Source organism: Cottoperca gobio, chromosome 13, assembly GCF_900634415.1.
Source record: "Cottoperca gobio chromosome 13, fCotGob3.1, whole genome shotgun sequence".
NCBI lineage: Eukaryota > Metazoa > Chordata > Actinopteri > Perciformes > Bovichtidae > Cottoperca > Cottoperca gobio.
The window spans coordinates 4671541-4684929 of NC_041367.1; the positions used below are offsets into that span (position 1 = coordinate 4671541).

General features: G+C 43.1%; 1 protein-coding gene across 1 annotated transcript in view; it reads right to left on the reverse strand.

Moving 5' to 3' along the window:
• Positions 1-11544, reverse strand: part of clmpb (CXADR like membrane protein b) — a 64792-nt gene extending 53248 nt beyond the window's left edge. The window contains exon 1 of the mRNA XM_029446253.1: positions 11162-11544. Coding sequence (XP_029302113.1) covers positions 11162-11210 — 49 coding nt within the window. The 5' untranslated portion in view covers positions 11211-11544. The remainder of the gene's footprint in view (positions 1-11161) is intronic.
• Between the last annotated feature and the right edge of the window lie 1845 nt (positions 11545-13389).

Here is a 13389-nt window from a genome sequence, read left to right on the forward strand (position 1 = left end):
GGAGTAAGCTTCTGCGCTTGTAGTGTTTTTCCGGCAGCACAATACACAGCGGTGTATGGCTATGATTACTTGTAGTCCAACCACGGCTGGGAGGGGATGGCGGCTGCAGTCTAAATATTAGGATTAATGACCATGCTGGTCACTCTAGTGAAACATCACTCATACTTCGATTGCATTCCAATGCTATGTAGGCAAACGATGGCACGACAGAGCACGTTTTGGGTCTGCAAAAATAAAAATAAATTAAAATATATACACAGTTTTCGTACTCTACGATCAGATTGGTGGTATTACTTGAGATGAACTGCAGGTAAATGCATGTGTACAATAATAAATGCTTTCAAATCCTGTGTTCTGCAGGACACCGCGTTGCATCCTGATAATAATAATGTGTGCAATAATACCTCAACATGTCCACCCACCGAACAGGGGAGGTTGAATGTCTGTCCCCCCCCCCCCCCCCATTTATTACCACCACTCTCCCTCTCATGAGATCATTTGCAGAAGGTGATTATATATGCAGTGAGGAGAAGACAATGGAGAAGTGAATGAAGGAGATGTCAGAATGGCCGGTGCTCTAACTTGGTCGAAAGGAGCGTTCCATGCAACACAATAACTTTCATTAATAATAAAACATCTGTTGGCGCTGTTGCTTTACGATTTCCCTAAAGAACCCTGCGTGGGACAGTTAGCGGACGTCAAAACGGTGCTAACTTTCATGTCAGTGAAAACGTCTCCTGAAACACTTCTCGGGGCAGCGCAGGGGCGAAGTGACAACACCGCTGACATCGCTTCAGAAGAAACTGCGCCCAGGTCCATCTGTCTTCACAAGAGGGCTGTTAGCCTGAGCTAAAGGACAGCGTCGGTATAAACCGAAGATTAGTCATATCACCTGTCCAGGGCTTGTAGCAACAGAATGTATTAAACTGTGACTCTAACACATTAGCTCAAATACAACAAGAGCATAAAGGAGTCATCCATTGTCTTGTGCTGCTGCCGCGATGTGAGCTGAATATTGAATGAAGTCATCCGTCAGTGGAATGCCATAATAAAAGCTCTTTCTCAAGTATATGTGGAGCAAAAGGATTAAGTCTGCGTTGAGATAAAGACGCCTGCGAGTGTGTGATGGTGTTGCTTTCCGTTTTATTCAGTATATTTTCGCAGTAAAGAAACCTGTGGTGTCCAGTGTCAGTAATTGTAGCCGGCGGAGAACACACATGGTCAGTTGCCGCTGCAGTCCATTTGCTAACTGTGCACTTTTCCTGGCGCCCTTGCCACTATGCATCTTTAGTGTCCTGTAACTGAAAACCATCAGCTCTGTCATTCTCCAATCCTGCCACTTTAGAGGCACCCGTGTCTCACACCGAGCAGAGGTAATCTCTCAGTATTGATCCGGTCACATGGCGAAGGCAAATATGTTAAAGTGGACAGTGTAAAAAGACATCTGATGCTAGAAGGTGCCATTGTGCTCACTCGGTCCTTATTTGCTTTAACACTGTATACTGTATACATATGTACACATGTTATTCTGGTTCAAGCATCCTAGCATAAGCTATGAATCTCTTGTGATACGTCTTGGCAGCCACATACTGTAGGAGGAAGCTTCAGAAGACAGGCATTGATTTCAAGCAAATCTGTCCTGACATCTCCTCTTTCTGGTTCGGTATACCTTTCCACGGCTAATGAGCAGCCGTCTTCATTCCCTGCCGGGTGAGACGTACTTTTTCATGCCTTGTGTCAGGAAACGCTGGCGATTCATTACCAGGGAGGATAGATGGAGAAAAAAAAAAAGAGTATGATGGTTAAGCCTGAGCTTTAAGACAGACAACTATGTCCTCTAATCCCTTCTGAGCAGCCGTAAGCCTTCCGTTATCGCTCGTTAGAATTGTGCATCCCTTAAATACATTAACTTAGACCCTAATGCTGAGCCCTTTTGTAGGGCACGGCAGCTGCTCATAGCAGCCAGTCACTAGGCTAAGAGGGAAGAAACATGCTAATTGCTGTCATTTAATTGGGTAACAAGTGTGTGTTTTTTTTAATGGGTGCAGAGCACAATTTACAGCAATCAATGTGATCCTGGAAAGCTCATGAGGTAATTGCAATTCTGTCCTATGCCTCAGTCGTGTGTCAGAGAGGGAAATCTGATGATGAAATCAGGCATGAAGACACACATTGACAGCCTCTCCATCATGTATGCGTGCTCATGATTGTATATTCATACCTTGGTCTTTATGTCATCAGCATGCAGGTGATAAAGAGAGGGATGACCTTGCTTCTCTCACAGGTCTCCACTGTACTCTACTGTAAATCTCCAGTCACAGTTTACACCACTCTTGACTCTGGCCTTCAGTAGCCCAACATCCTCTTGGTCTGTCGACCAGCGAGAGCTCCTTTAGCTGCATGAACAACTCCATAAAAGAAACATGGTAAGTCAACAGGAACTCACGCAGAAACTAATTCATAAAGCAGGTATCAGGCGGCACCGATGTACATTCACTGTTGAAGTTCCTTTGCTTTCTATAATTAAAATGTCTGGGATGTTCAGGAAGTATTCTGAAGCGTTAACACACGAGATCAGACGGTATTTATTCAGAAATGCAGAGAGTAAAAGCGCTAGTCCCCTACTTTATCCCTAAAGAGGCCTTTATGTTCCATTGTGTTTACCAAAAGGATGTGCAGGCAGTTGTGTCTATGTTACACAGATGCCGCCCACCATGTCTTCACAAAAGCTTACAAGTAGAGCACAAACATCATTTGGATTCAGTGTTTTTCTTCCATTTTCCATTTGCTGCGATTCAGTGCACATGGATAAATATGACTTGATGCCGCCTGTGATCCCCGGCCGTGCTAAGGGTCGCACTGACTGATGGGAGGACCGCAACGCCTCGGCAGCCGATTCAACAAAGCGAGGCTTGTTATGCATTCTGACTGCAGCATGTCTAAGATGCTTGGTGTTTGCTGAGACAGCAGATGACTTGCCTTGCTCTCTCTGCCCCTTGCTCAACCAAGGCAGCATAGACTTAATTGCCTCATTAGCAAAAGGGCCAGCGAGGAGTCGGCCTCTTCCACATTGTTCAATGTCAACAGTGCAAGCGAGAGGAAAGGTTAATAGAGTAAACAGCATCTCCCTCTCCTGAATGGAAATATGTTTGTTTTCTAGCACGATGGGTCAGTGGTCAAAAGCTTCATTTCATTCCACAGTGACAGAATTATGCATGTAATTTCATCTTATCCGCACACTGCATATTTTAACCTTTATTATTCCTAATTTTGGAGCATAACACAGCTTGCTGTCGCTGTGTGGTAACTCCTAAAGCTGTCTTCTTTTAAGCTCGAATCACGCCAACTTTAATTATTTTAAGAGCATGATTTCGCAAACTCTGCTTATTTCCTCCTCTACAGCGTCTTTGGACCCCAGACAGCAAATCAAGCCAAGCGCTAACACTCTTGATTTCCCTCTTGAAGAAAGACACACAAAATACAAATTATGTCCGCCGCTGAGAGAAGATGTGAGGTCCAAAAAAAAAGCCTCATGTTTAATCATTTTGAGAGAGACAGAAAAGTCAGCCCGGGTTTCACTCACAACTGCACCTAGATCAGGAATCTGGAAGGCAGTCCTAGTTCCTCTCTTCACTAGAGATGTGGTGATCTCTAAGTCTATCAGTGTGCACTAACCAGAAATAGAGGAGATGACTAAAACAAATGGAGGACACACGGCGTTATCGTGTCGGAATGAGCTGCAAAGTTATGATTGTAAAGTTGTTGGCATCATTTCGCATGTCTCTGAGGTACACTCCATTAGGCTACTGTAGTACACAACCACATAAAAACCACTAACCTACAGCTGCACAGAGCGCTCGTGTATGAGTATGAGTGTTTAGTTGTAGCCCACACACACACACACACACACACACACACACACACACACTCCGGGTTCACTTTATGTCCATGCAAGGCTAGGGCTGATCATGGAGGGAAAACAAATTGGGGAAGATATAAACGTAACACGTAAGAGAGGATACTTCAGGCTGTGGATTATACCACCCATACTGCTGGGCACATTAGGTTAGAGGCTAAACTTTGGAAAATATACAGCTGCACATCTGCACGGGCATTATAGCGTAAAGGCTCCATTTCATCAACAAGTCAAGCCTAACGAGTCGGAAAAAACAGAGATGGTGGTGCCATCTGTTCTCAACCACTTTGCCGGGAAAGGGGGGGGGGGGGGGGGGGGAAAGTGGGAGGACAAGGGGAAAAAGACTGCAAATATAAAGTGTACTCCGACCGCAGCCTGCGCTTCGGAACAAGCGGCGGTGTCCTCCTGCGGAAACAAACTTCTCGACCTTTCGGCCCGAGAGAGGGCTCTGCAATCAATGACATCACATACTTAATCTGCAGACAACCTAGTAATTGATCAATGATATTTACAGTGTTTTCACTGTGCTTTAAAAGACCTAATGGCTGGCTTTGTGGTTGAGTAATTAAAACATCCATCACACAACATCCAACCCAAGACTGGACCTTATGTATTGCATGCTACAGTTCCTAGTGAACATGAGGAAAGCTTATAAAGACCAGTGATGTCATAGATATCTTATACAGCTTTAAAGGTCATTCCTAAAGTTTTGTTACAGTACATAAATAGATTAAGGGCACTATTTAAAGTTACAGCGCAATCGATTTTCTTTTGTCTCAAACCAAAAAAAAGAAAATCCTTTTCTTTCTCGCACTCATTATAGATCTAAATGGGACAGATGGCAGAGTCCTGACTTCAGCTATCGTGCACTAAGAGTGGAGGGGATCATCCAGATGGTGCTCAGGTGTTGTGCAGGTGACCACTTTGTCTTCCACCCGCTCTAATCAATGGCCACTGAATTCCCTTGCTTCCAAACACCATCCATCTTTAAGTCTTTCCAGGCTGCGACGACCAAAAGCAACTGAAGATAAATGTTTAAAGGGCAGAAGAGCCTCTACTGATTAAAGCCACTAACGCTTTCGGGAAGACTGGCAAGCAAAAGAGGAAATGGAGTGAGACAATGAAGCTTGCGGGTTCGAAACACCTAATGGAGTGTCCTGCTTGCTGGGCTAATAAACTGCTTCAAATTGAAAGGAACAGCAGGCGTCTAAATAGAGCGATGTGGAACATTTGCTCCTGTTCATTCAGTCAGCTCCCAATTGGAAATGCGGGAGAGGAGGAGGAGAAAAAAAACGTGCCCGGGTTGCCATCGTTTTGTGCAGCAAAAGTTGCTTTTATTCATCTTGCAATCAATTCTGCGAATTGAATTACAGCCGAGAAAAAGAAGTCGATGTGTGCATGAAAATCCTTTTCTCTAAGATTTATGGGGAGGACACCCCCGGTGGATGCAGTCTGGCTGTGAGCTGTATTCTCATCTCAGCAACACGATGCTGTTTGAATGTCCGAGTGGATATTTGGACACGATAATCAATAATCACAGTGTGAGATGAAGCGGGGCGCAGGTTGGGGTCTGACAGGTGCACCCCACGACCAATTAACGTGCTAATCTACCACCAAGAAAGGATCAATTATCGGCAGAGAGTAAACCGGGGTTTTGACAATATGTCACTCGTTGAAAATGTCAAACAAACGTCGGTCGAGCAGTAAAAACATCAAACTGTTCAATCAAGGTCCGCCGACTTGATGTGCAATAAGCCTGATCAGGCTTGGTTAACCTTTGTCAGCAGGCGTCCAGGTGACAGAGGAAATGACCGTCACTGTAACACAACCTGTGCTGCTAAGTGGGTGTAAATGCTTCATGTAGAGTTTGCTTTTTCTTCCTTTGTATCATTGATGTAAGCGCTACGTTAAGCCGCTTGAAAGTGCAAGACACCTTAGCAATAGGGATTTTGGTTTTTGAGCTGTTTATTTTCCTGCACAGTTGGATCGCGCAGCTGCACAGAAAACAGAGATATACCTGGTTTCAGAGACAGAGAACATAGATCAAAAGCATGTTCTGCTTAGAGAAGACAAGCATGCCAGCTTTATTCCGCGCCGCCAGTTTTCACTAAGGCGGAAAGCACTTGAAAGCACCACAACAGGGCTGGGAGCTCGGAAATGATAGCATCTCAGCCCCAACCCCTGATAAAAGAAAGTGCATTTAAATGGTATTGTTGTAAGATGTATGAATTCTGATCACCTTTTGCTCTTGCAGCCGGAGAGAGCGCTCGATTGGTGATAGATGGAATCCTATTTCCAGCAATGTCAATAGCTGTGAGGAATTAATACCAGGGCAGACCTTAGTGGGGAGAATCAATGGGAGACAATTCCATGCTCCACCTCGTCGACAGCATCAGCGTTTATCTCAACGTTTTGTTCACTCTTTGATCTCCTCACTGCTCACATAAAACAATCATAGACCTTGATTCAAATATTTATGCACACAAGCAGCAAATCGCTTCACATTTTCTAAGAAAATAGAAGGCTGTAATTGCACTCGCTCCATCGACTTTCAAACTGCAAGCAGGCAGAAATCCTCCGTTTGGAGGAAACAGCCGCGGCTGTAGAGATTACAGGGAACAAGGGGCCAATGCGATGTTTCAGAGTCGTGACTAACCAGGGTATTACAGAGCTACCCATTCTAGTTTTGGGGCAGCTAATTGAATGGATTGGGGTTCTGCTGGTGAGATGGTCAGATATCCAGAGTCAAGTGATCCACGAGGTGAAAGGTGCTTTTGTAGAATGATTGCTATTGTCATTGCTTGTGGCCACTAGATAAAAAATAAGCTTCACTGTGCGTTTTTTGGTGCTGATCAGTTAAAATGTGCCCTCTTACACTTAATAACTTCATTATGATGCTATCAAACTCATATAATTAACGTGCAATGATACAAACAATAAGAAATCCTCACATTTAAGACACTGAGAGTGGTCAATCTAATCTTCCAGACTAAACTCTAAAGTTCTGATCAACGCAATGATCTCATTGTTAACCTTTTGTATAAAACAACAGGTCGCTGTCATGATGCATAAGAACGTGTTAGTTTATCTGCAACAAATGTCTGTGTCTTTAATTATTTGTGTACAGCTGTATACCAGTGTAGTGTAATGTCCTGTGTATATACTGTGCATGTGGCTCCAGTTAATGTGAATGTGAGCCTTTCCCGAACATCTGTCAAAGATTAGCAGCAAAGTGAAATAGGCAGTTCCTGTTCATACGTTCCAAAATAATCTGGCAGTCATTTTCCCAGTGAAGGATGAAAAAAAGGGGGGGGGGGGGGGGGGGGGGAGAGGAGGGTTTATTGGTCAGAAACACTCCACAAACCCAGCTCTGTCTAGGCATGTGTCTTGTGTTTTACAAGATGCAAGTGCCAAAAGGCCTCCAGTATGCAGCGACAGAATAGAAAGACTAAAAGCACTAAAATCAATGAAACATGAAGAATCCCTCAGGTAAAAAAAGAAAGGATGGTTTGTTATTCAGGGAGCACGCTGTCATTCAAAGGCCGTACACATCGGGGGGGAAAGTGCTTGGAAGGCAAATCAGTGTTTGTTAATGATATGGGTCAATTGTTTTGAGGACGGCTAGACCTCTGTACTCATCTCTGGCCTCTTCAATCAGCCTCGGTGGAGGTTTTGTATTCCTCAGTGCTTTGTCCTTGCTGAGCCATTCAGATTTGCCACTTTTGCTTTGAGTAATAAAATCCTCTCTTGACGGAAATCTGTTTACACTTTGTTCTGCGTGTCAAATCGCTGACATTGTAGGTGTGGAAGGGAAGTCATTTAACTGTCTGTAGCAATGCACTGCCAGCTATTTTTCTATTCTTCCCTCAATAGCTGCATCTGCACTGTACTGTACGTCCTACAGCTTGAATGGAATATCCACTGGATACTGATTCCTGGGTGCATACATGTATTGTGATGCTTTGCATTGTCCCTTTGCTCAGTCTGTGTGTGAACATGTGCTGAACGTGTTGATATCTCTGCATTATGTGCATCATTCTACCAGCCAATGTAAGCAATTTAAAGGTCTATGCTTCTGTGCAAGGCTCCACACTTAGCTGACAAATGCTTTAAATATCTTGCACATTGGGGTACCGCAAATTCCTCACATGCTCTGGAAAAAACATGCTCAAAGAGTGAGAATGTACACAGAAGATACCGCACGATAACGCTGAAGAATAACGCGCTTCAAAAGGAAATCTAAACGAAGACTTAATGTATGGTAACTACACGTCAGAAAGCGAAATGTCTCTGGGTTTGTAGGAATGTCAGAAGTCTTTGGCGGGGTGTGTGTGTGGGAGTGTGATTCAGGCACAAACACATCAAGATGTCACTTCATAACCTCTGGCTCAGGAGGCTCCTGTCATCTTCACATTTCAGAGATCCTCTGCCTACCCCGGCAGACATGCTAAATATAGAATGGGGACAGAATTTCTGTTTGGAGCCACTGCTCTCCTTATCTACATCTAACACTAGCAGGCGTGCATCGGCACTGCCGTCTCCATTGTTACACACATGTATGTATGCATGTAGACACACGAGCATCAGCGCACACACACTGATCGTAAGGCCCTGCGTGATAACTCACATTGCATTATCTTATAGATTAAACATGAGACTCAACCAAGCAAGGGTGCAGAGGTTTGGATCTCACATAGAAGCTGCTCATTCTTTCCAATTACTTTTCTGTCAAGTGACTTATACTATGTTATTACTTCTTCGGCAGTCATTTACAAATTCCCTCATATAGAATCATTTAGTCGTGGCACACGGACAGATAGGCAATCCATCACTAGTCTCCGTTACCTGGCTGAACGTAGCCCACTGTTAATCAGTTACTCTATTTGACTTTGTGCAGTCTGTAACTTTGTATCGGCAGAGTCACAGAAGGGAGCTACACAACTCTCCGTGGCAATTAATTGTGCTACTTATCTGTAATGCGAACAGTGGATATTACTTCTCCAGCAGATATTAAATTAAGGATGTCTCAGGACTTGCGAGGCCAAAACCAAATAAAAAGGAAATGAGCCCCTATTAATGACTATTGATTTTTTTGTATAATAAAACAGCCACTTCCTCTATTTACTTGGCCTCGGTGTTGATCTTGAATTAATCCAGGCTATAACTTTAGGAGAACGTCCTTCAGTGTGGCGCAGCAGAGCAGCCCAGCCTGAAACGCTAAACATTTATCTGGTCGGGGAAAAAAATGCTCTTTTGGCTGACTGGCAGATATTTTGTTCTCGCATGAGAGAGACACATGACCCAGGTTGCTGTACTGTACTGGACATTCACTCTGACAATATCATTTTCGGCTGCACACATTGTTTCATATAGTCATATCTTGTGACATGACAGGGGAACGAGAACATTCCTCACCATGGCAACAACAAGTCATTTAATACTCACTACAGGCAAAGGGCTCATGGTTATTTTAAGAAAAGTGCATCATTATTACTTTTTATTAGGAAATAAAGGATTGTTTTATTATTTTATGTGGAATTTTTTCACCTTGGCATTGTTGGATCAGCTGTGCCAGATAAGAACTAGGTGTGTTTTTATCATCATTATCATCATCATCATCATCATCATCATCATCATCATCATCATCATCATCATCATTAAAAAACGTGCTGGTATGCAGTGTCCACTGCCGAGTCAGCACCTTTAGTTGTGCAGGATCACATACTGTGGATTCACTGGTTGATCAATGTAATCATTGACAAGTCAAGCATGTATACTGGGACACATAATATCTCCATCTTCTCATATATATATTTTTTTTACCGCTTATCTTATTCAGGGTTACAGGGCGGGGGGGGGGGGGGGGGGGGGGGGGGGACTGGAGCCTTTCCCAGAATGCATAGGGCAGAGTACTCTCCTGAGAGGTCACCGCAATACGTAGGTAACTGAATAATGAGAGGCGGAGATAACAACCTCTTTCTGCATTTACAATTCCACAGTGCACTACACATGTGGCACAAGCAAATAACACCAGCTGTATGTCTAAACTAATGCAATGAAAGAAATGACACACAAATGATTCTTTTGATTCCTCTCCAGGCTGCGACGCCACGAACAGCGAGCTTCACGCAGACTAGAGCACGACTTTTGGACTCAAACCAAAGCAGACGAGCAGCCAGCTCTCGGGTGCATTATTCCCCATATGGCCACTTTTAACCACTCTAACTTTTAACTCGGGGGTTCAAACTTTTTCACACCATGTACTCTTATTTCATCGTCACTTCAGACTGTAAACTGGCTGTTTTACTCCCAGTTGCACCCAGCTGGGGAAATGTCACTGCAGGTGACGAGACAGCAGTAAGGAGAGTAAAACCTCTCACTGGGAGTCATTTTTACACACTGTCTTACAATGCTACGGTAACTTCCAGTCAGTGAAGTCGCAGTGGAATTAAGCAATCCCTCATTTAGCTCTGAACCTGTAGGGGCCCTCAGTACATTGCTGTAATATAGTAAAAACAAGAGCTGTATTGGTACGAGTATCAGCAGTAGTGGTGGAAACATAAATAGACAAAGGAAGCTCAATTTACGATCGTAGGAAACAAACATTTTCAATTAACCTTTTCAAGTTTTGTATCAAACAATTGATAGTCCAACACATTAGAGCATTTTTTACATTCTCAAAATGATATTCAAGACACTTAAAAATTGGGCCAAAACAGTAAGAAACAGCATATGGGACATATATACCCCCGTGAGGTCTTTGTGGTTGATGTATGTGCTTGTATTTGTTTTGCTTTTGTCAGAAAATAGTAAAAAGGCATTTTGTTTAATCTGCGGCAAGCCTGTTTTTGAAGAATGAGAGTCATAGAGGCACAAAGAGGGTCAATAAATCTAGATAGCAGATTTAAAGGGAGGGGTCAAGGGAACTTTTATCTCCCCTTCTGAGAGCTCCCCTAAGTGGAACAGCCGATCCATTTTTCATAAAAGCATAAATATAAATATCAATTTCTAAACATGTGTGTATTATAAAGTGCGAGGGTGACTGTACGAAAATATATATTCTGACATCATTGTAAATCGAGGCTGAAAACAATTGCCAGATGTGTTGTTAGGGACGTCAATACAAATGAATATTTACAATAAATCTTTGTAAATATAATAACGACAGACGAGAGTCCACATCGAACCACAGCACGGGTGTTAAATGGTGTTTTTCTTTTTTTTAAGGAATGGGAAGTGACTTACCCAGAAACAAAGAGCGAAATATTGCAGACATCACGGCTGGAAATCCCATTTACAACGGAACTGGAAACAATGCGCTCAGACTGCCTTCAAACGCATTCGGCTGACCTAAGTGCGGGCACAACGAAGCGGCACCATCAGCGAATAGAGGAGCGAAATCACAGATAAATAAATCTTCATTGAGCACATGAGTCCAAGGACATCATATGTTGCACACGCCCGACATATCTAAGCCTCCCAAGAAGAAGAAACGTGGCTCTTTCTCTTCAACGTCATTTTCATCGCAGGCTACTTGGCGTCAAATCAAAGTTCCCCGGCTGTCTGGCTCTGGCGTGGGACGTGTTGTCTCAGGGTCCCCTCTGTCTCCTCCTCAGCAGTCTCTCCTCCTTTCCTCCTCCGCTGCACAAAATGCCAGAGAGGAGGAGGAGGAGGAGGAGGAGGAGGAGGAGGAATAGGTGGGTGATGAGGGGATGCTGAAGGATGGAGACCTCTAGAGTCTGAAGTTCTCTTACACAGCATGCTGCAACACACAGTACAATCCTTGTTGAGAGGATTTCCTCTTGTTAAGTGTTGCAGGCACAAGTGAGCTGCTTTATTTGATATGATTGGAATTAATGTGTCCTTTAATGTAAATGTTACGAACAAATAGTCCTATAATATACAACTGCACAGGGTGAGTCTTTGGGACTACTTTATCTTAAATGTTGCCATATAACTACACTGTTATTAAAGGACGATATTTTTCAGTCTAATTTAATGTCATTATGACATTGCTTTAACATATAACACAGGATTTGACACAGTTTAATAATTGGCAGTTAATTCAGCGTTTAAATGTGAACATTGGCGGCTTTTCTTTGCCTTGTGTGATCATAAAGTAAATATATTTGTGTTTTGTACAGTTTGTTGTACAAAACTAACGTGACCCTGAGCTCTGCATTATGGGATTTTGTCACATTTACATTTAATAGACCAAATGAGGCTCATTTATAATCAATATAATTGCTATTTGCAGATGTAGCATGTGTGTGTATTTGTATGTATTGACTACTAACCTATGATGAATCAAATTACAGGTATTTATTTGATTACTAAGTAAGTAAGTATCTGAATTGTCAGGCTAACCTGCTTTGATTTTTACATCAAGAAACAAGCAAAACAACATGTTCTAAATTCAAAAGCATGACATATTTTCTAAGCTATTTATATTTTTGCAGGCTGTGATGACGCATGCTTGTGATCAAAGGCACGTTAAACATCTGTTTTCAACCAGGAGGCATATTTTTTGCTCGCTAATCAAATTTTTATTTGTCCACGAGATTCTCAAGTTTTAAAAATTATTAAAATTATTTTTCAAAACTGCCACACGAGATTTACCCCGTCACTTTGCAAGAGCAGCGCTGTTTACTTCAGGCAAAGAAACAGCGATGGTGGAGTGCTGCTGTCTGCTGCTCTCAGACCTTCGAGACAAATGAATCCCCCTCCTCTTCTGCGTCTCAACAATCTACAGAAATAACAAAAGGATTTTTACTCGCCACTGGCCCCTCTGCTCTCGCTCGCTCTCTCTTTCCCCCTGGAGTGGCCTGCTCTTCAGCACCAGCCTTCCTCCATTCCTTTCCGTTCCAATAACTAAATAGCTTGAAACAATGTCTCACATGCACAAGTAGACACACACACACACACACACACACACACACACACACACACGCACACACACACATATACTCTCTGGCTCTCCTTCTCTCACTGCAGACACAAAGAAACACATGTACACACAGAACAGTTGATGAGACACAGAGAGGGCGCAACAAATACAACATCATTCCAGATGTTGCAAGAGGCAGATAAGATAAGTGATTTTCTGTCTTGTGTGGTCGGGCACTTTGTTCATAACGACGATCGTCTGCGTCTTCTCTCTTTGTTTGTGTCGCCCTGTTTACCTTTGTATTTCCAGCTGAATGTAAAAGGTCATGGTCTCATCTGTGCAGAAGTCGGTATTTGCAGGAGCCGGCTCCAACACAGCGAAGTAAAGTACAATAGAAAAAAGAAAAATACTCTTAACTGCTGCAATATCAGCTGTCAAACTATGATGGATGGCTGGTTGCAACAGACATGTTTGCCCCTGCAATCACCGCTGCCCTACAGTAATCTTCCTTCAGATAAAACACTTGATTGAAAACGCGCCTGATAGCCAACATATATTACATCTATGTTCAATTTTTGCTCCAAAG